Source organism: Tribolium madens, unplaced genomic scaffold (assembly GCF_015345945.1).
Source record: "Tribolium madens isolate multiple individuals breed KSU strain unplaced genomic scaffold, Tmad_KSU_1.1 Scaffold_97;HRSCAF=244;Tcas5.2_LG3a, whole genome shotgun sequence".
NCBI lineage: Eukaryota > Metazoa > Arthropoda > Insecta > Coleoptera > Tenebrionidae > Tribolium > Tribolium madens.
In genome coordinates, this window is record NW_025401069.1 from 6,038,906 (window position 1) to 6,060,226 (window position 21,321).

The 21,321-nt window shown below is 29.6% G+C and overlaps 1 protein-coding gene across 3 annotated transcripts; it reads left to right on the forward strand.

Annotated features, from left to right (window-relative positions):
- Positions 1-922: 922 nt before the first annotated feature.
- On the forward strand, positions 923-21,139 carry LOC123015155 (protein kinase C, brain isozyme). 3 transcript variants are annotated; one of them, XM_044414675.1, is made up of 14 exons: positions 923-1,471; positions 7,233-7,264; positions 10,860-10,942; positions 11,005-11,116; positions 16,303-16,431; positions 16,495-16,648; positions 16,699-16,927; positions 17,820-17,951; positions 18,007-18,180; positions 18,231-18,322; positions 18,375-18,576; positions 18,624-18,812; positions 18,862-19,002; positions 19,050-21,139. In XM_044414675.1, exons 1-14 carry the CDS (start codon positions 1,293-1,295, stop codon positions 19,200-19,202), a joined length of 2,001 nt encoding a protein of 666 aa, XP_044270610.1. In that variant the 5' UTR covers positions 923-1,292; the 3' UTR covers positions 19,203-21,139. The 3 variants fall into 3 exon arrangements, with proteins under 3 accessions (XP_044270610.1, XP_044270611.1, XP_044270612.1); XM_044414676.1 differs by lacking the exons at positions 923-1,471; positions 7,233-7,264; positions 10,860-10,942 and adding an exon at positions 13,818-13,916 and having other exon boundaries at positions 11,086-11,116; XM_044414677.1 differs by lacking the exons at positions 923-1,471; positions 7,233-7,264; positions 10,860-10,942; positions 11,005-11,116 and adding exons at positions 13,077-13,766; positions 13,818-13,916.
- The last annotated feature ends 182 nt before the right edge of the window (positions 21,140-21,321 follow it).

The following is a 21,321-nucleotide window of genomic DNA, read 5'->3' on the forward strand; positions in this document are numbered from 1 at the left end:
GTGCGCATAATGAGATATCGATCATAAAACAGTTAAAACTTTTTACAAATGTAAAATAGTAAATTGTACGACTTTTTAATTTTTTGTAACATGTTAACACAATTTTTGAACTATCTATCGTTATTCAAAAACTTACTTTGAAGAACCAAACTTTAATTTAAATAAACTATAAAGCTTTGCATTATTTGTATTTCAAAAATTGTTTAAAAGAGATTATTAGTCAAGCGTTTTATTTTTTATTGTAGGTAGTTGAAACTACACTGTCGTCGTCTTATCACAATATGATTAACTTTGTTTTTGTGTTCTTTTTACTTTTATTTTTTTAACTATTTGCAGTAAATACCGTTGATTTTTTTTGTTCATGTTTGTTTTATATAACACAAAAAAGAAAATGTATAATGGACGCTATTGTATTTAAATTTAAGAATGGCAAAAAAAATACAAAATTCCCTGTTTTAGTTTTAGGTTCGCTTTACAAAGGTCGTTATTTCGAAAAAAAATCAAATATAAATTTTATTTCTGTGCACAATAATAACATAAGAATAGCTCTCATCTTCCTATGCGCCCAGAAATATTTTATAGGCTTTCTAGCATTTCCAGCAAACGTCATAAAAGGCGCCATGAATATAACATTCCGGTTAGTAGGTTGGTTTGTCTAAAACGTTTTTTGTTCTAGTTCTTTATGGATTTTCATGTTCTCCCTATATGAAATTTTTTTTTTAATTTTTCACTTTTAATGACAATTTTCAATTTATTGTATTTTAATCAATGCAAAAATAGATTTTCAGTGGGTATAGGAATGTCGCATCTAGAGTAATTAATATTTAATATTTTAATTTAGTGATGTCTGAGCAGCGAGCATCTGATTGATTAGTGAGTGGGTGCATTGCAGGGCTCACTTCAGCTCGTTACATAACTCTGATTAAAAGGGTAACTCCACTACCCCTGCGTCTAGTGCGTTCTATGTGAAATAAAGGTAAAAAACCAGCGAAAAAAGGCAGCATAAAGGGTAAGGTAAGACCGTAATGGTTCGTTCCAATCGGAAAAGTAATCAATGCGATTGCGCAACGCCATTTGCTACGACATCCATCCTCTAGCCTCGTTTAGCACATGGGTGGGGTGTCCCCAGAAAGAGTTCCTGCCAGAGCGAAACGGACGTTCGTACACAACTGTTGCACCTAAATATACTTCAATAGAATAGATATAGGCACCTGAATATTGACATTTGACGGGCAGTGTTCTGTGTTCTCTTACCAATTTTCCATGTTGTTTATTTAATTTTAATACGAACTATGGCCGAGGAAGATCTGAATGAAGAGGGAAGTGATCTAAATACCAAATTCGGCCTGCGTTTGCGGGGGAGGAAAGGTGCTCTCAAAAAGAAAAATGTGTATAACATTAAAGGCCATAGATTCATGCCCAGATTTTTTAAACAACCCACCTTCTGTTCGCACTGTAAGGATTTCATATGGTAAGTTTTTATTCATAATTTTTCCCTACTCACAAAATGTGTTCTTTGTCAATTTGAGATTTGTTAATTGTATTCACCCCTGACAAAAAAAATTGAATGCTGAGAAGCTCCCAACGGATTTCATTTTTTTTTCTTTCAAAAGAATTGTCCAACCACTAGTAAAACATTTTATTTAAAATTCACAAATCCACATGAATGCCTCCTACTCACATGTGAAATGTGTTTTCTGAATTTTAAATTTAAATCGCTCACCCAGTTGTATACTTAACCACAGAGTAAACCAATAAATTTTATGGATTTAACTGTAATTAACAAGAATAATGTCTGTTTTTGTAAATAAAAACAAAATTATAATATCTTCAGGATTTACCACTAATTTACGGTGGAATAAAGTATTTGTATACAAGTTTTTAGGTTTTTTATTAAATTTTGATGTGTGCAGTGCAGTGATGAAATATTATATTTTTATTAAATTTTAACTTTTCACAACTTCTATTAATTACGACATTATATTAGAAGTATGTACTTATTTTACAATTATTACAAAATCTTGACGCTCTCGTATTTCCTCACTGTTGCATAAATAAATAAATAAATAAGTACCTCTTAAAAAGAATAAAATGGTTTATTTTAATTTTTGTGACGAGTAAATACATACTTATTGTCATATTATACCGTACTTATTAAAAAATATTTATATATTGCACAAGCTTATTTTGCACAAATTTATTATTCGTATTCCGTTGTTTGAGTTCTTGTTTATTAAAAAGGAAAGGTCAAGATGTTGACATTAGCGAGCTGTAAAACAAACTCTATTTTTCTGATTTTTACAGGAACGAAATCAATATAATTTATTAATTTTAATTTTAGAATATTTAATTTTAATTTGCTTTATAATCAATGTAATGTTCTTAATTTGCTGGAAATTAAGATTTAAAAAAAGATAGATATAAAATTTCTAAATAAGGAAAGTACGTAAACATGATTAGAAGATAAAAAATATGAATGAGAATATGAAAAACATAAATCAAGATGATTTTCTTATCCTAATTGTTCTAATTTGTTTTATAAAGTAATTTTTTATGACCAAATTTTGGAATGATAAAATTTTTTCACAATAACGAAAAAGGATGGTTTTGCAAGCAGTGCTGAAATGTTTTTTTAAATTTAGACTTCTAACAAATACGTTATATGCATACATTATAAAATAAATAGGTAATGAAATTTGTTAGACAATATGTTTATTTTTTACAAATATGTATTACTGGAACTAAATATAATGCATAAAGACTTATAGTGACATTTTTTAGGCTGGCGTTTGTAAAAAACAAACAAAAAAAATTTTGACCGATACATGTTTTTTTTTTATTTTTACTTCCACATTTATATTGGACGTAAACAAAGAATAACAACAAATTGTGCTTTATTATTTTTTTGGGTGTTGAGTGCAAATTTGAAAGTTGTTTTCTTTTGAGGGATTTTGAGAAATTCGCATTTGAGAATGATTTTTCTTGGCTGTTTTTCAGTATTTTTGTCGCATATTTAAAAGGAAAGACAAAAATTGGTGGCTTTTTAGTTCAAAGTTTTTACATTTCAATTCAAATTTTCTGAAATGGAAGATCATGTACAATTCCAGTCAGATTAAATTTTTGTATTACAGTATTTGAAAAAAAGTAAAATTTTACACACACATGAGTTCCAAACTTAGATTCTCTATCAAAAAATGGATCGGAACCACCCACTTTTGATTTTTTCTGAAAAGGGAAGTGCGCATAAAAACACGCATTGTGGCTCTTATTTGAATTTTGGTGAGTATATTTAAAATATTTGATGTTTAAGAGAGCTTCTACAATTATATCGGTTTAATTAGTGCGTTGTTTTAGGCATTTTTTCTCCAAATTATATTTGATGTCCAGTGTTCTTCGATTTCCCATAATGCATATTGATTTTGAACTTATTAAATAAATTATTCTTAAGACCATTTAAGTATATAATTTGAGAACTGATTTATCGCCAATGAATCGAAGCTCTACTAAGCTCTCCGCGGGAGTAAAGTGCATAATGATAGTTGATCCTGTTGAAACAGCAAGATCGAAAGGTTTCTTTGTATTATTCGTCGTATTATGGTTTTATTCACTCGGTCACAACTGCCATTTAAAAAGTTTCTCTTGTTTGTCTTGGTAGGTCAAGAATTGATCTTACAATAAAATGTAACACCTTGTTTTGAGAAATTGCGAAAAGTGTGTAACAGATTGTTTCTTATGTTCACTGAATAAAATCAAATTCTATAAATTTTGCAAAATTTATTAATTTTAAATTTTGTGAACAAGCATAAAATAGAACACAATAAATATTAAAGCTTTCCGTGGGTTTTACGCCACTTGTCAACACTTTATAAACAGGAATCGGTTGCATTAGCCAAGAGATACAAACGCGCCTCGCCGTTACATTGCAAGTAATATGTTTATTTTGTTACAAAGAGATGTAAAAATTTGGACACCTTACGTAACAAAAATTGTGATTGGCTGCAAAAGGTAAAATCTGATTATTATTTCTTACACTACCGTAAGTGATCAATAAAAGCATTGTAGTTCAAATGATAAAGTCTTGTCGCGGATATTGTCAATGTCAAATTCCAGATAAGAACACGGAAAGAAACTATTTATAACACGTAGTTCACGGAAATCTTAAATCTTTGATTTTAGAAAAAGTTGTAACTAAAAGCATTTTGCTTGCAAGATATAACAGTATTTTTTGCATAACTGTATTTACTGTAAATAATAGGCAACAGCACATCCATTGATGCAGGAACCAAATAAGTTAAGATATGTATCTAAATATCGTTTGGGAATAGAATATATTTCCAATCGAAAATAATTATTAAGAGCATTTTGCATAACAATGGGCAAGTTTAATAATACGAGTGCAAGTACACATCAGTTTTGTTCAAAATTGAATATCGAAGTTGGTAAATGTTACAAAATAAAGTATTTGTTTACTCGATAAAATGCTGCTACAGTGCAACAATATTTAATTAAATGTTTCAAATCAACATTTATTATTAGTTAATTAATACCAGAAATGTATTGTAGCTTAATTCCAGCCCTGTTGGCTGTGAAAGCAGCTTTTGCGCTGCCTGAAATCTTTTCAGAATGAAAGAAACTTCCACAGAGAGATTTCTCACAATGCATAAGATGCAGTAATAATCCATACATACATTCAAATTTTGCAAATATAACTTTTGTTGGTAGGAATATAAAAAAAAATTGCATGAATTATTAAGTTTTTAGAAACAGTCACAGAAGTGTTGGACAATGCATACTTTACATTGAATTGTATTTGTTTTTAAGGAGTGTTTTTGTTTCTAAAATCCGTTTATTTCCATCGTAGTTTTCTTACTGTAAAATATAGCTATATGAAAAAATTGTGATTCGGACTGTGACGGCGGTTTCTAACTTCAAATTTACACTGTTTTAAAACGGTTGGTTTATTTCCACTTCTGTTGTAAGAAATTGTTAAACCTTGAGTCCTAATTGAAAACAATCAAATTATTAAGAATTACAAACACAACAATGACTGTGTCAAATTTTTTTCATCACGTAGAATCATTTGTACTAAAATGGTGATCACAAATGTCAGTAATAAAATGATTATTACTCTTTTCTATGAAAATTTTTTTCCACAAAAAATTTACATAGTAGCTTGCCATTTAAAAGAACAAATTAATTTTGCGGAACCCAAAACAAACAGAAAATTTCAAACACTTAAAACATAGTTTATTCTAGGAAAACAAACACATTCTAGTTCTTTATTATCTATCACTCATCATTTCGTTTTTTTTCAGAAAGTCAGTAGTGTAAGCAAAAAACGCTTTCTCTTCACTCTCTATGAATGGAAAAAACAAATATAGCCATTTTTTTCAGTTAGGATCTTTTGTGTACAGTTGACTGTAAAATAGTAAAAATTTGTTGAACGGAGGATTTAAAAGATTTTCAGGATTTTACCTTACATAAAAGTGAAGTTTTCGATTTCCGACACATAAAATTGTGCATTTATTTGAATTAATGAATTTTCGAGAGGTAACATTAAAAACTTTGACTTTAGGAAGCAAATGATGTTTTTTTACCATATACATGAATTTCCAGTACTGATTTGTTTGTAGACAGTTTAAAAATTCTGTAGTTTACTTTGTGTCCACTTCAAGGTTTATAACTTCATTAAAATTATTCAAAATATCGGAGGAAATGAGGAATTAGTTGTATGTTATCCATGAAATGGAACTGTATATTTACAAGCAATAAGTTTGCATAATGTTTGTAGAAGTTTTATGAGTTTCTGTGTGAATGTTTCGTAGGAGTCTTACTATTTACTGAAAGTAATAAAGTGTTTAATTGTAGCACAACTTCATAAAAAGTTTGTAAAAACAATGTATGAATGCCATAATATCGAAGCAGAAGTCTCGTTCTGTAGATTTTCTAAAAAAAATCAAATGCTTGTCTCAAGCTCAACTTTCAATCAGTGCTGCTAAATGGAAATAGCTAAAACAAATTTACTTAGGACTATTTTCATTAATTTTAAAGTGTTTTTTATTTCTTACTACAAAATTAAAATTAGGCATTAATCTAATTTTTTGCTCGTTTTTTGGAGGACTTCAGCAAGCACAATATTTTTGTTGATAACCTTCAACAAATTGTTTTTTTTTTGTTTAATATTTAGCTTCAGTTTGACGTAAAAAAACGTTGTGATAATGTGTACAGATGGAGAATTTTTATGGAAAATATACTAAAGGTCACACAAAAAGTATTTTTTAGTGTATAATTTATTAACAATTACCGCGTAAATAATTAAATACGATTAAGTGCAGATGTCAAATATAAATGGTAGTAAATGTACAAAAATAATGAATTAGTGTATTAGTCATTACATTATTTCTGTCGATATAGTAATTGAAAATTATCGTGTTCAAGTGTTGGTTTCATTATTTTTATCCAATTTGTTTTGTCAACTCATATAGACAAAGTGTTCTTTGGTCTTTTTAATTGTTTATCTCTTATAAAACTATTCAATGAAATACATTACAATGAAAATTTTTAGTTTTTTCCTAAAGTATTTTCGCTTGCTCAGCTCTAAAAATACATAGCGTTGTTTCAACAGGTGGTTGAATTTATTTTGTTTTTTGAATTAATACGCTCCTGAAGTGCATTTACCTTAAAATATCAAATTTGATGTCCTTTGTGTAAGGCATTAAGTTGACCTCACTCTTAAATGTTGTTAACCAAAAAATTAGACTGTTACAAATATACGACGTATTTAAATTTTATAGCTGTTGTATATTAATAATCTTATTAATGTTAAAGCTGTTTGCATCATTTGCAATTAGCGATTTAGTTCACTGCTCACACGTAAATCCAACTGACATTTATAATGTGACAATAATGGTTATTTGCACATTTTAATTCCACAGATAATTTTCGAACAAAATTGATTTAAACTGTGTGATGTCTCTATTTCATCAGGTGTATTAATGTGTATGTGTAATCATTGCGATAATATAACCATCAATTATTTTAGGTAAATAGCATTTATGTATACAATTGTGTAGGAATTATTAACAACAATTTTAATAAACCGACTTTTAAAATCAATTCTGCAGCAGCAAGATATGAAAATAATAAATTGAGGGAGTGTTTTTGAGTCGAAATAGTATATTATTTTTATTGTTTAGTTGTGGAGTAAGCTATTAATTTCATTATTTTTCCAGGGGCTTCGGAAAACAAGGATATCAATGTCAAGGTAATAATTTCATTTTAATTTCATCATTAGACACCTTTTATACAATTTTTATTACATTTTAATGTCCATTACTTGTCATAATATTAAAAAATGCACGCTGCTTGAATAAAACATCGAGTTTGGAAAACCTGCGATGCGACCCAAAAACTAAAACTAAAGTTTTACAATTACAATGGAATTCAGTACATATGTGACTGGAATAACCGAGTTTCATCAATAATCAATTTCTACTGCGTCTAAAAATTGAATAGAAAATTTCCCGTCATGTCTATCTTCTAATTGTCTGTGAGAAATTACGAGTTTTTCCACATTTGTACGGTTTACATTAGTGGACAAAATTAGCTCAAATTGCAGTATTTAGCCTTCACCTGTAGGATTAGAAACACGGATTACAAGCTGGAACATTTGTAAAGTGCAATCTAGACTTAACGTAGCTCCAAAAAAATCCACTTGAAATAAATAATGTAGATTGCACTTGCATGAAAGCTGAAAGTCCCGTCACGCAAACTCATCAATAATAATTATTCAGTCAGTCTGGAAATTACAGAAAAAAATTACTTTTGTGTGCGTGACGATTTAATTTGCACTTTTATTTTCTTATTTGTGGCAATAACCTTGCTGGTTTATTTGATAATTTAATTGGCAACTACAGTGCACCTTCTGTTTATCCCCGGTGGTGGACTTTAGGTGATGTAATGAACATACATGTGCTGTTTTAATTAAGCTTCGTGTAACAGTCTTCAAATTCAACAACGGCGATAGGCCTGCCACAAACGGCTACTAACAGGGGGAAATAATCAAGAGAGTAAACACATTAAATTTATGTTTTTTGTGCTTTTTTCGGAGCTTTAAGAGGCGATTTCTAAAGCGATGAGCTTTTCACTGCAACTATAACTTTAAAATTTCTCTGCAACGGTAATAAACGGCGAAGATATCTCTATTTTTATAATTTTTATTTTGGTGCTTCCCATAATTGCTATGAAATACACTTTTAATTTAGAAGTCATGATAAGATTTGTGTTCCACTGAACTTGAATTGCTTGTATAGTGTTTACAGGGGTATAATAGGATTAGCCATTAATGCGGTTAGACATGAAAATAGGTAATTTCCATACAAACATTTTATTTAATATGAAAGCATTTATCTATCAACTCATATTTAAGTATGATGATTAAATTTTCCATTTTACTACGTTATTTCCTTTCATTAAAATAAGTTATAACCTGACCGTATTTCGCACAGAAAGATTCAATAAAAATGATTAATTTTATTACTACTTAATAACTCTTTGATCACTCTCCGCTAAGGTCTTGTTTATCAAACAACATTCGTTTTTAAGTATCTTCTAGCTTTTATACATAATAGACTATATTTTATAAATGGTTGTCCAGAAAAGCATAAGTGTTAATTTTCATACTTGTTGTTATACGAGTACATAATATTATTCCATATTGTTCATGTAAAAAATTAGTTTGTTTGTTTCTAAATCATAATAAAATAAAAACTACAATTGCAATGTTAATGTTAACATTTGAACCGTGTACTTTAAAATGCTATTTGCAGATACTTGTAATTAGAATTTTACTTGTTGCGCTTACTATACCCATCAAAGAAAATAGGTTGTTCAATAATTCAGTTTGTTTTCTGTTTTTCGAGAATACAAATACGGTTATTAGCATTTGAAGAGCGGAATAAAAGGCGAAAACTAGTTGTATTTTTTACTATTTTTAAATTTGTTTATTGTCCAAATTTAGACAACTGTCGTTTCAATTTACTTTACATAATTAACATTGTTTAATTATGGATAAATAAATGCGACGGAAGTATTACGTTTTTCAACAAACAAAAATAAGTAAAGAAGAAAAAATTTGGAAATAAACAACTTCCTCTTAATTAATGTCACTAAATATTGTTATTATACAGGGTGTTCCGTTTTAATTGTTACAAATTCAAACAGGTGATAGGATATTCAATTCTAAAACAAAAGTTTCATATAAACATGTATCGAAAAATGTTTGGTAAGGGAGCTACACCCCCTGAAAGGGGGCTAATAGGTTTTTGCTAATATTTCAGAAACCATTTAAGATAAAATTACAAAATTTGGTACAGATGATAACCTTTATACACCTAAACGAATTCAAACATCAAATGTCGAAATTTTTAATCAAGGGCGTCCAAAACTGATGGGGTTTAGGGTAAAAAATACCCTATCTATTTTGGTTTCTGTTTCTTTAGTTATGCATTGACTAAAATGGTGGTCACTTTGAACAACTCCTTTAGATTTAGGCAAATTCATTTAATTAATGTTATTATTGTTACTGTAATGTAATGTTAATTAGTTGAGGTTGATTAAAAAATATGAATTTCTTGCTTTTATTATTCTGTAAATTCTGATTTATTTGAATGTTGTATTGGTGTGTAACATAAATTTTAAATTAATTTTACTCAAAAACAATAAGTCGTATCGACACGAGAGACTTTTCTGTGATAAACTATCGAACTAAAGATTTTGTTGCTGAAAGTACCGAGAAACTAAAGCCAAAATAAATAGGGTATTTTTTTACCTTAAACTCCCCCAGTTTCGTACGCCCCTGATTAAAAATTTCGACATTTGATGTTTGAATTCGTTTAGGTGTATAAAGGTTATCATCTGTACCAAATTTTGTAATTTTATCTTAAATGGTTTCTGAAATATTAGCAAAAACCTATTAGCCCCCTTTCAGGGGGTGTAGCTCCCTTACCAAGCATTTTTCGATACATGTTTATGGGAATCTTTTGTCTTAGAATTGAATATCCTTTCACCTGTTTAAATTTGTAACAATAAAAACGGAACACCCTGTATAAATATTAATTACTGAAGTGACATATATCAGTATAAATTATTACATATTTAATTTGCATATCACTTTATTGTGCAAATAAATAACTTAACAGTAGTTTGCAATTAAAATAATTTATAATAATTCTAATTATTTAGCTTTTAACGTTACAAATAAATTATGAGCCATATAAAGTTCACGTTCACAGCTTTCCGCGCTATTGGTTCTTGAAATCGTGAAATAATAAATCCGAAAGATTTCTTACTCTTTATTGGATGCTGTGACAAGTAAATTAGCGGAACAAACGATCCGGAAACTTTGTGATAATGAGACCATAGTACTGGTAAAAATGGCTCTGTAATGATTAAGCGGATTTTTCCAGCTGGAGACATCCTGAAACCCTTACACAGCGCGAAGTTTTCGTGACAAAGGACAATAAACGAATTTCAAAGGCGAATGACTTTTCCTATAATGAAGTGCGGAAAGTACTCGTAGTTTCTCACTTTTAAATTACATGTCGGTTTTTTCCAGTGCATCAACGATCCAAGTTTAGAGAAGTATATTTTAAAATAAAGCTGACTTTATGAATAGTAAATGTTTCATGTAGTCACAAATATCTTTTTTATTAATCCTATGAAGTATCTTTAATTGTCGAAATAAAATTATAAATACGTTTTATGAATTTATTCCGTGCCGATTGCAACCTCAAAGCCCATTTCTTAATTATCAAAACTCAACCGTAATTACAGCGGTTTGTAATTAACTCTTAATTTAGTTTGCAGTTTCGTTGTGCACAAACGATGTCACGAATACGTAACATTTACCTGTCCAGGTGCCGACAAAGGTGCCGATTCAGATGTAAGTATTTCAACATTACATGACCTAAAATGATTCCTTTTGTGCGTTTTGTTTTTATGCAGGATACTCGAACTCGTCATAATTTCAAAATTCATACGTATTCATCGCCCACTTTTTGTGACCACTGTGGATCATTACTGTATGGAGTGATTCATCAGGGCATGAAATGTACAGGTAATTATGAAGTGCCTTGTTGCCCTAAAAAATAAAACGTCAGCAAATACATTAAGCAATTGCGTTGCATGATTGCATTTTTTACTTGCATGGATTCTTTATTTGTTACACCACACAAGTTGCTACAGTGTGTCTTAATCCAAGCAGCGATAGGTAAATGTAGACAACCGAAGAGTTACTGGTTATAATCTAGGAGCTGTTTGTTTCTTTTGACAATTTTTGGTTTGTACATGTTTTTTATGAAGTTTTGAACAGCTTTTGGAAATTTGATAAAAAAAATTATCTACAATAAAAAATTTAAAGAATATCGAATTATTGTTTTTGTACTAAAATTTTGTTATAAAAAATGAGATATCCTCATTAAACCGTTTGAAACATTTTGTTATTTTACCAAAGATATTATAATTTGCCAATCTTATGAATAAACAGTATGACTTTTTTACTTACAATGATGTCAATGTTTGTAATTGTTTTTATTTTAAGTAGTTACAAACTTAATTTTATGCAATTTGAATTTGTTTTATAGCATATACTTTGCCAGTAACTAGACTATAAATATATTTTAAATAAATTAAATTTTTACCAACGTCTAATGTTGACTGTGTTAGTATGTCTCTCCTTGCTATATAAAAGAAGCTCTTTCAAAACATAATTTATTTAAAGAAATACATAATTATGTATAATCATAATTAATTACTAAATTTAACGTATTAAGGATATAAATTGCAGTGGTTCTGTGTTTAGAAAGTTGTTTAGAATTTAATCGTGGTTCTCAAATGACAAAATAATGAAAACATGCATTTTTATATTTATCATAATTATTATAGATAATTATTGTAAAGTAAATACTTACGATTTTATTACAGTATTTAAAAAATTAATAGGAGTATTTTCATTTCGATAAAATATTGTAATAAATGTTAATATACATATTATAGCAAATCAAAAATAATAGTAGATTATGTTATTAGGAGTAAAAGTGATTGTTTATGTGGCGAAGCTGAACGTTCATTTTGCCGAACGGAGTGAGGCAAATGGATTCAGCTGAGCCACATAAACTCACTTTTACTCCAAATAACATATACTATTTTATCTGCAAACGATTCAGATGGAACGAAAAGAGCAACACACCAATAATCAAGTAAATCACCTCAATAATCAGGACGCTTTGCAATAAAATCATAACAAACGTCACGCGTCAGTTTCGGAATTTGTGTTGAGATTTCAAGTGTGGATTGATTTAACTGGTGAATAACTGGTGTAGTTTATAGTGCAAAATGTCGAATGCTGATAACCTACCTTGTACCTCTCCAGAAAATGCTGAAAAAGCGAAAGAGACAAGAAAGAGACAACAGTGGTAAATGTCAAAGTAAGTGTCAAGTAAAAGTGAAAACGCCTAGGCGTAAAAACAGTGTTTTTACTTCATGTCTGAAAAGTAAAACTTTTACCTGTGTTATTTAGTCATAAAAGTGGTCACTTTTGTGACGTTTGCGGATAAAAATATTTTTTTTTAGTTTCTAGTCGTAATTTAGTCGTTACTTTTAATTCTGTAAGTTGCGCCTTTATTTCTGGTTTAATTAAGATTCTCCCGGGACAATAAAAATGTATTGCATGTTTTTATCCAACCAAATTTTAAGAAACTGAGCATTATTTTTAGCACACTGACGTCTCTTGCATACAAGATAGGATAAGCGAGACTTCTTATTTTGTTTTGTTGTAATAAAATGTCAGCTTATACTTGTTCATGACTCTTCATTCTTAGCTCGGTTATTACAATTTCTTGTATTATTAGAAACATTATTACTCTTTTCTTATTATTTCTTGAAGAATTTTAAAATAGCTGTGAAAACTGTTCTGTGAATAAATAAATCAAAGAAAAAATAATGAGCAAAGCGTAAAAGTTAATAAAAAGAAAATTATAAAATTTTTACGATTTAGCCATCAGCTATTTGATAAAAGTATTTTAATTTTGAGTAATTGCTGTTAGTGTTTATTTCTCTAGATAAACTTTATTATTATTCTGTTGAGTCGAGAATTTGGTTTGATGTCTGCAACATTTAGTCAAGAGAAACATTGTGGCTGTTATAATCAGTAACAAGAAAGTCGCCCACCATTGCTATTGTCATGTTCGCTTCCATTGTAAATTGCTTGGATTACAGGGTGATTCATGTGAGAATTATTCATTTTATGAAAATAGAGCTAAAGATGTGAAAATCTGTATTTGGTTCTGTTGGACTGGAATGAGTTATAAAAAATTGTGTGTATACTCGTACGAAGCGAAATGTGTCACTCTGTAACTATAAACATTTCAGTATAATAAATAAAGTGTTTAAATATTTATTAATGCATGCTCTGCTGTAAAAAGCTTTTAGGTTTCTCATTTTACTAACATGAAATTTGTCTACAAATTAAATGTTGGCGATTAATATTAACGAGTTTGGTGTAGAAAAGAGATGAAAATAAATAATTTTGTAAAGAAGAGCATGCATTAAGTTAAAATTTATTGAGAGAACATGCAGTCAACTTACGCAGATGTATTAGTAGTCATCACGCTTTCCATACGAAGAAGGGTGGATATATGTCTTGAACTGTGTTTATTATTATATATTTATTGATGATTAATGTTCGAAACCAAAGCATCATTAGCATTGTTAGTGTTCGAATTTAAATTAGACAGTGTTTGTACAACCACTGATCGCAGGTCCAGAGATCATAATCGAATGGAAAACAATGACTTAACTGCGTTGATCGAAGCTGGTAGCCGGTTGCACCGACCGAAGTGACAGGAAAACAACAACAGGTATCCAATTCAAAATTTAATTAATATTCAGAATTCATTAGGTTAATAAATGATTTGAGAATTTTTGTTTTTATTATTCAATATTTAAGTCCACTCTTCTACAATTCGTTAGAAAATTCATTCAGTCAGGTGAGTCTCTCAATATATAAAACAGAACTCAAGTAAAATCAACAAATACATAAAACTCAAGTTTATGTACTTGAAGACGGTTTCCTGGATTTTATTATTTTTGCATTTTTGATTGGTCCTGATACTTTCAATTTGCAAATAATTATTCCCTTGTAGAAGCTTATGTGTTCGGTACTGTCTATTTATTTAGAAGCTTGAGCTTTTCCTAGTACATGATTCAATTTAAAGGGCATGATATTGACCACTTTTCTATTTTATGAAAGCTAAATGTGAACTCGGATACGTGCAGGTATTCTTCATTCTTTTTGCCTTTCTTCTTTTGGCTCTTTATTAATGTTAGAAACAAATGAATTTGAAGATGCATTACTCATGAAATCTGTACCAAGTCATATACACATTTTATGATCCTGGACGTTTATTTTACACCGAAAAGATTTAATATTTTCTTTATAAACAATGTAATGTCAAATATTTATCGTTATAAATATACAACAAAAACTTACTTAATATTCAGCAAATGTTAAATAAATTTGTATCTTATATTTGTACCGAGTGAGTTTACTACAGGGTGTTAAAATCTTTCAAGAAATTCTTCATTCAAGCAAGCAAGTAACATTTTCTTCTTTAACACTCTGTATGTTAAACGTTGATAACGAAATATACAAAGTAGTCATAAAGTTACGAAACAGTTAGAAAACAGCAAGATTGATTTTTAAAATTATTAAAAAACACAAACTTTCAGGGCGAAAACAATTTCTATCTAAAATATCTTTAATATTCTAATAACAAATACATTAAACATAATAAACATAACTAACTAGAATAACATTTTAAAAAATATATTTTTCTAACAATGGTAAAGTTCCTAAACAAAATTCTTTAACAAATTCTTATGTATGCTTTGTAAAACAAATTTTGGTAGAAGTTGCAACGCTGTTTCTAATTAATTAATCATATTTTACAATTTCTGTGTTAAGAAATCGATAAAGCCGATGTAAAAAACATTTTGTAAAAATTATGAGTAAATTATTTTATTTCTGTCTAATTTTCATCCTAATCAAAAGAAAAATTTTCAACCTACACATTATTCTGAAGTTTTTCTTTTTATTTTGTTTATGTTTTGTTTGGGATGCTTTTAAAAATCAAGGTTCTGTTCTAATGAATTTATTATTAAATAGTTTCACCAGCGGATACTTTGGTATTACTAAATAAAAAGGAATGCTGGTAAACTGAATCGATTGTTTTTTATTTCTGTACCTATGCTGCAAAAATAAGTCTGGAATAGAAAACCAATTATTTTTCATTATTAAAAATTACTACATATAGCTCTTTTGACATCTCGACTTTTTGGATTTAGTTTAAGCAGTCCAAACCAGTTAATATATCTAAAGTATTCACAATATGGGGGCGGAGCAATAATAAGGAATCGTTAAATAAAGATCTGAGAAAAAAAGAATCTTATCAGAATTAATTAGATGCTTAGACCAAAATTTCTGTATTTTTACAACTTCGAATACCAACAGAGTAGCCTACATATTCTGTTGATTATTGTTTTGCATGCAAAGAGTTTTTCTATTCTTTGTGACTTGAAAATTTCATTAAAAAACACACTTTTTGTAAATAGTGGTAAAAATAATCGTTATTGTTGCCCGGTTATCTTGTTATTATTATTTGATAAATCTACTGGTTCTGGTGAGGTTTTCCTAGTTGAAGTGGAATCACTTTATTCTTATTTTAGAAGTTATTTTAAATTATGCAAACAAATTTTCAAGCCATCTTTGAGCAAATTTGTTGCCCAATGCAATGACTTGTAATATCCGGTTATGAAGTAAAAACTACGTACTTACGTTGTAAATTTGAGGATCATCGATTTTTGGTCTATTGTCTGAATTCAGTAAGGAATTATGTAAATATCTAGTTCGAGTTAATAGAAGCAGCATCTAATACACTTATACATTGTCATGCTTTTAGTAAATCACCTGCCATTTGAACGTAAATTAAATTAGAATTTGATGTATAATTTCTTTCGCTTTGGTCAATTGCCTGCTTCTTTAAGTGCCCTACTAATAAAGTGAAGTGCACATGAGCTTTCATAAAGTAAATACGCTCTGGTATTTTTCTCTCCTACCACATTTTACTCCATTAAAAACAGATTTTCTCACTTTCGAATCCTTTTGTTTGTTTTTACGACTTAAAATTTTGAAACAACTGAAATTTCATTTGAAGCTAAATAAGCATTGGTTGTTTTATTTTTCAGCATGTGATATGAATGTTCATAAAAGATGTGGGGAGAGTGTTCCTAATTTGTGTGGTTGTGATCATACCGAACGTAGAGGCAGAATTCAGTTGAAAATGACCTACACGGGCCAAAAATTGAGCGTTCTAGGTTTGTATTTTATCGAGAGATTTAGTCAGATCTTGATGAAAATTTTACGACTTTGTATTTTAGTCCTACAAGGTCGTAATTTAATTCCAATGGATCCCAATGGATTAAGTGATCCATATGTTAAAATCAAACTCATTCCCGATTCAGATAATGTGAAGAAGAAAACGAAAACGATCAAATCGTGCTTGAATCCAGAATGGAATGAAACATTGACTTTGTAATGGGTCATTTCTCACAGACATTTTTTTTGAATTTGCAATATTTTAGCGAACTAAAACCGGAGGATAAGGATCGACGTTTATTAATTGAAGTGTGGGATTGGGATCGCACTTCTCGGAATGATTTCATGGGATCGTTATCGTTCGGTATTTCAGAAATTATTAAATCACCCCCGGATGGCTGGTTTAAACTTTTAACTCAAGAGGAAGGGGAGTTCTACAACGTGCCGGTGCCTGAAGAGGGGGTCGATTTAGCTACAATCAAAACTCAAATGAGGGTAAGGCAACTACTAAACAGGATTCGGAAACTGTCAAATAAAAATACGTTTTTCGTAAAAACAGCGAATGATACAAATACTACTACTTACTAAATAATCAACGGTAATTATTACACAATCAAAAAAACACTAATGAATGTTTAATAATTTTTACAATTTACATTTCAAAAATGTTTTATCCTCAATTACATTTAACTTTTAAATATAGAAGTCAAATATTTTAAAATAGGTTCAAAAATTTATAAAATTTATATCTCACTTTTAGATTTTTGTAAAATTTTAAGGGTTGTTTTTCTCTCATCTTTTCATTTTTAGTACTGATAATAAAAAAGTAGAATTTTACATGTTGGTAGATACTCTTTTAAGATACGAGTATAATTTTCACGTTATTCTGACAGACATTGTGCATTGGTCATATGAATTTTTCAAAGGATAAAAACTTTTGTTAGTTCGTTTTTTTTTTCTTCATTATCTTTTGTTTGAATTCTTTTTAATATACATATGTACAGGGTGATTCATGAGAAATAATGAGCCTGACCAAATTTTCGATGCAGCCAACATTACAGTTGTCGCAAAATAACTTGCGAAGAGTAATGGTGGTTGCATTGAGATTTTGGTAGTATATTGGCTTAAATAGCTTATATACAAAGATCAATAATTTTATTTTATTCTTTAATTTTTCATTTGCAAGATTGAAATTAAATAATAAAATATACAGTTAAAACGCAAAATTGTTGAATATTGACAGAAAATTGCTCATAAGCGTAAAAAAGCAAATAGAGCCTACACTGTTAAACATTCATTGTTAGTTTTTCAACAAGCTTAAGAAAGAAATGAGCTAACGCTGGTAACTCACCTTTTGTATTTTTGTGTAATTAATATACTTTTTAAGAAAACGTCAATAACTAAGAAGCCGTCTATCACAACAGACAAAGACGTTCCCCACAATATGGGCAAAAAAGACATTATTAGGGCGAGCGATTTCAATTTTCTCATGGTTTTAGGTAAAGGCTCATTCGGCAAAGTGAGTGGAACTATTTTATTTTTCACTAATGGAACATAATTACTTTTATTTAAAGGTAATGTTGGCTGAAAGGAAAGGAACCGATGAATTGTACGCAATAAAAATTTTGAAAAAGGATATAATTATTCAAGATGACGATGTCGAATGCACTATGGTTGAAAAACGCGTTCTAGCTCTCTCCAACAAACCGCCTTTTTTAGTTCAACTTCATTCGTGTTTCCAAACAATGGTACTTGAATTTTTTATTAGAAGGTTTCCATTTCTGGATTATTATTTCAGGACCGACTGTATTTTGTTATGGAATATGTGAACGGTGGTGATCTGATGTTCCAAATTCAACAATGTGGCAAATTTAAAGAACCTGTTGCAGTGTAAGTGGTTTCGAAATTGCGTTTGCTTTTTAAATAAGTAAGCCGTTTTCAGTTTTTATTCGGCTGAAATTGCCATCGGTTTGTTCTTTTTACACAGTCGGGGTATAGTTTACAGGGACCTGAAACTCGATAACGTTTTATTGGATCAAGATGGACACATAAAAATCGCCGACTTTGGGATGTGTAAAGAAGGGATTACGGGTGATAAAACTACGAAAACTTTTTGTGGTACTCCTGACTATATTGCTCCCGAGGTTTGTTTATTTCTCCACTTTGATTCAATTTTAATACCGGTTTATAGATTATTTTGTACCAACCCTACGGAAAATCGGTCGATTGGTGGGCTTATGGAGTCTTGTTGTACGAAATGTTGGTCGGCCAGCCCCCTTTCGATGGGGAAGACGAAGAAGAATTGTTTGCAGCTATTACCGATCATAACGTTAGCTATCCGAAGGGTTTATCCAAAGAAGCCAAAGACGTGTGCAAAGGGGTAATATCTCCTATTAAACAAATCCGTAAATACTTATTTTCTTCAACAGCTTTTGACCAAAAATCCAAACAAAAGACTAGGTTGTGGTCCTCACGGCGAGGAAGACGTTCGTGCTCATGCTTTCTTTAGACGTATCGATTGGGACAAAATTGAAAACCGGGAGGTTCAACCACCTTTTAAGCCGAAAATTGTGAGTGGCTATAAAATTTTAAACGCTTTTTTATGATTGTGTTTCAGAAACATCGCAAAGATGTTAGCAATTTTGATAAGCAGTTCACTTCGGAAAAGACGGATTTGACACCCACTGATAAATTGTTTATGATGAATTTGGATCAGACAGAATTTATGGGATTTTCATTTCTCAATCCGGAATTTATTCAACACGTTTAAATGTTTATGATACGTATCTTTTTTTTATTAGATAGGTACTATAGAGTAGTGTAGTTTCGTTTGAAATAGATAACTAGAAATTTGCATTTCAGTCATTCTTGAACAGCTCTTATTTCAAATATATATCAACTATTTATATATAAATATACTCACTTAAAGTGTGCATGTTTTGCATTCGAAGTAGTAAATAGTGCCAAAAAACGTCATCAGATTTTGCCGTTTAAACTCCTATGTTAAGTAATAAAAATGTACATAAATATATTAAATAATATAGTGTTTCTTGACGCTGTTCCACTCTAAAACATATCAAATTACATACCTGTAGTCATCGTAATTGTTACTGAGAAATGCAAGAGTGGTTTAAACCAAAGCTTGGTAAACATACGTAACGGGGGTCTAGTTTCCCAATAGAACTAATAGTAAATAGAAGCATTTTTCTTCGATACAGTTTCATTATTATTATATTGTATTATTATCCCCAGTATTGAAACTCATTAAGCGACATCTGTGACCCTCATTTGAGGATATTAAAATTGTATTTATAAACTTAGTCATCGCTTTCGCTTAGTATTTCTTTCGCTACTAGTGATGAATTGTGATTTTTGAGCAAATTGACAATCTTAAGCGAAACAAATTAACTGATATTGTAAACGTAAGCATTCCACAAATGCAGTTGGTTCATCGTTGAAACATTTCAACGTAACATTCCTTAGTTATAATTTATCAAAATGACTGATTTGCAAATTGTTGTTTTACTTTTATTAGTAATTTTTTGCTTATAAAATGTCAAATCAATCTCGTTTTTACTCTCGACAACTGTGGCACTTTTAGAGACAGTCTTATTGTAATTACTATAAGGTAAAATATTGTTGTTCACGCGTCTTTTTCTTACAGTTCTTCCAGTCATTAATAAATGACATTTGTGAATGTAGTAAGTTTATAAGTACATTTAAATAATTATATAAATATGTACCTATTTCTCTAAGCGATGTAACCTTGGTCTATGTAAAGCCACACCTCTCAAAAGAAATATTTTTTAAGATTGTGGCAATGTTGATATTTAAATTGTTCCCAAAATGATAATGTTTACAAAGTTTTCATAATTGTAAGTTATTTCACACAGAAATCATTAAACATACTGCCCGCCCAAGACCCAAAATTCTCGCCGGATTCTAAGTCAACCTACAACTGAACAATAAAATAATTTGGTTCCGTTTTCTGTGTGAAACAAATTACAATCGAACTTATTTTTAAAACAATATCGGTTTGGAACAACCGTTAATGATTATTGATTATCAGTTGTTCAAGTCAAAAATGTCACTTTCGCTGTGTGAATGTGTTGCAGGAGAAGGAAACTCTTCAAATAATTTCCTTTAAAAAATTATTGTAGTAAATCATTTGATAAGTTGTTGCTGAGAATTATCTTGATTTTATAAATACTATTTTCACATTTTTATTTTGTAGTGACGTAATTTGTTGTATTTTTTAAATGTTGATCCCATCTAAATTAATTTTATTTTTTGGGTATTAATTTAATTGTTATTAATTCCGTTACATATAGTTTATTTTTGTTATTGCGTATTTGCAAAAATGATTAACCTCTGACATGGCCAGACGAATATATTTCCCACATTGCCTGTTTACATCCAACCACTTTTATTTTGACAATTTTGCATCTAGGAAGACGACTTTTACAATGGGATCGCTAACTTTTAAAGAAAAAAGAGTTAAAATTGAAAAATTTATTGTTGAAGGGTTGGTGTAATGGGCATTATGTCATGACATTCTAGTCATTTGTAATAAATGCTATCTAGTCTCATAATGTATGGTCTAAGTGATCTTTTTGATATAATCTGTTTACTGTTAGAATCTGATATGTATTATTCTTGTTGTAACCATTACTTATACATGTATTATAAATTATACATCAGTCAGAATTTTCCTTTTATTTTATCCACATTTTGCAATATTAATATTCCACGCGATTTTTTTCTTAATTGTTTGTTACTGTAAACGATTTTTGTGACCGCAAACCATGTTTTTCTTAGTTTTTTGTCCCATTAAGGTATATTTTGCTCAAAATAGTTTTTTGTTCCATTAAGGTATATTTTGCTCAATT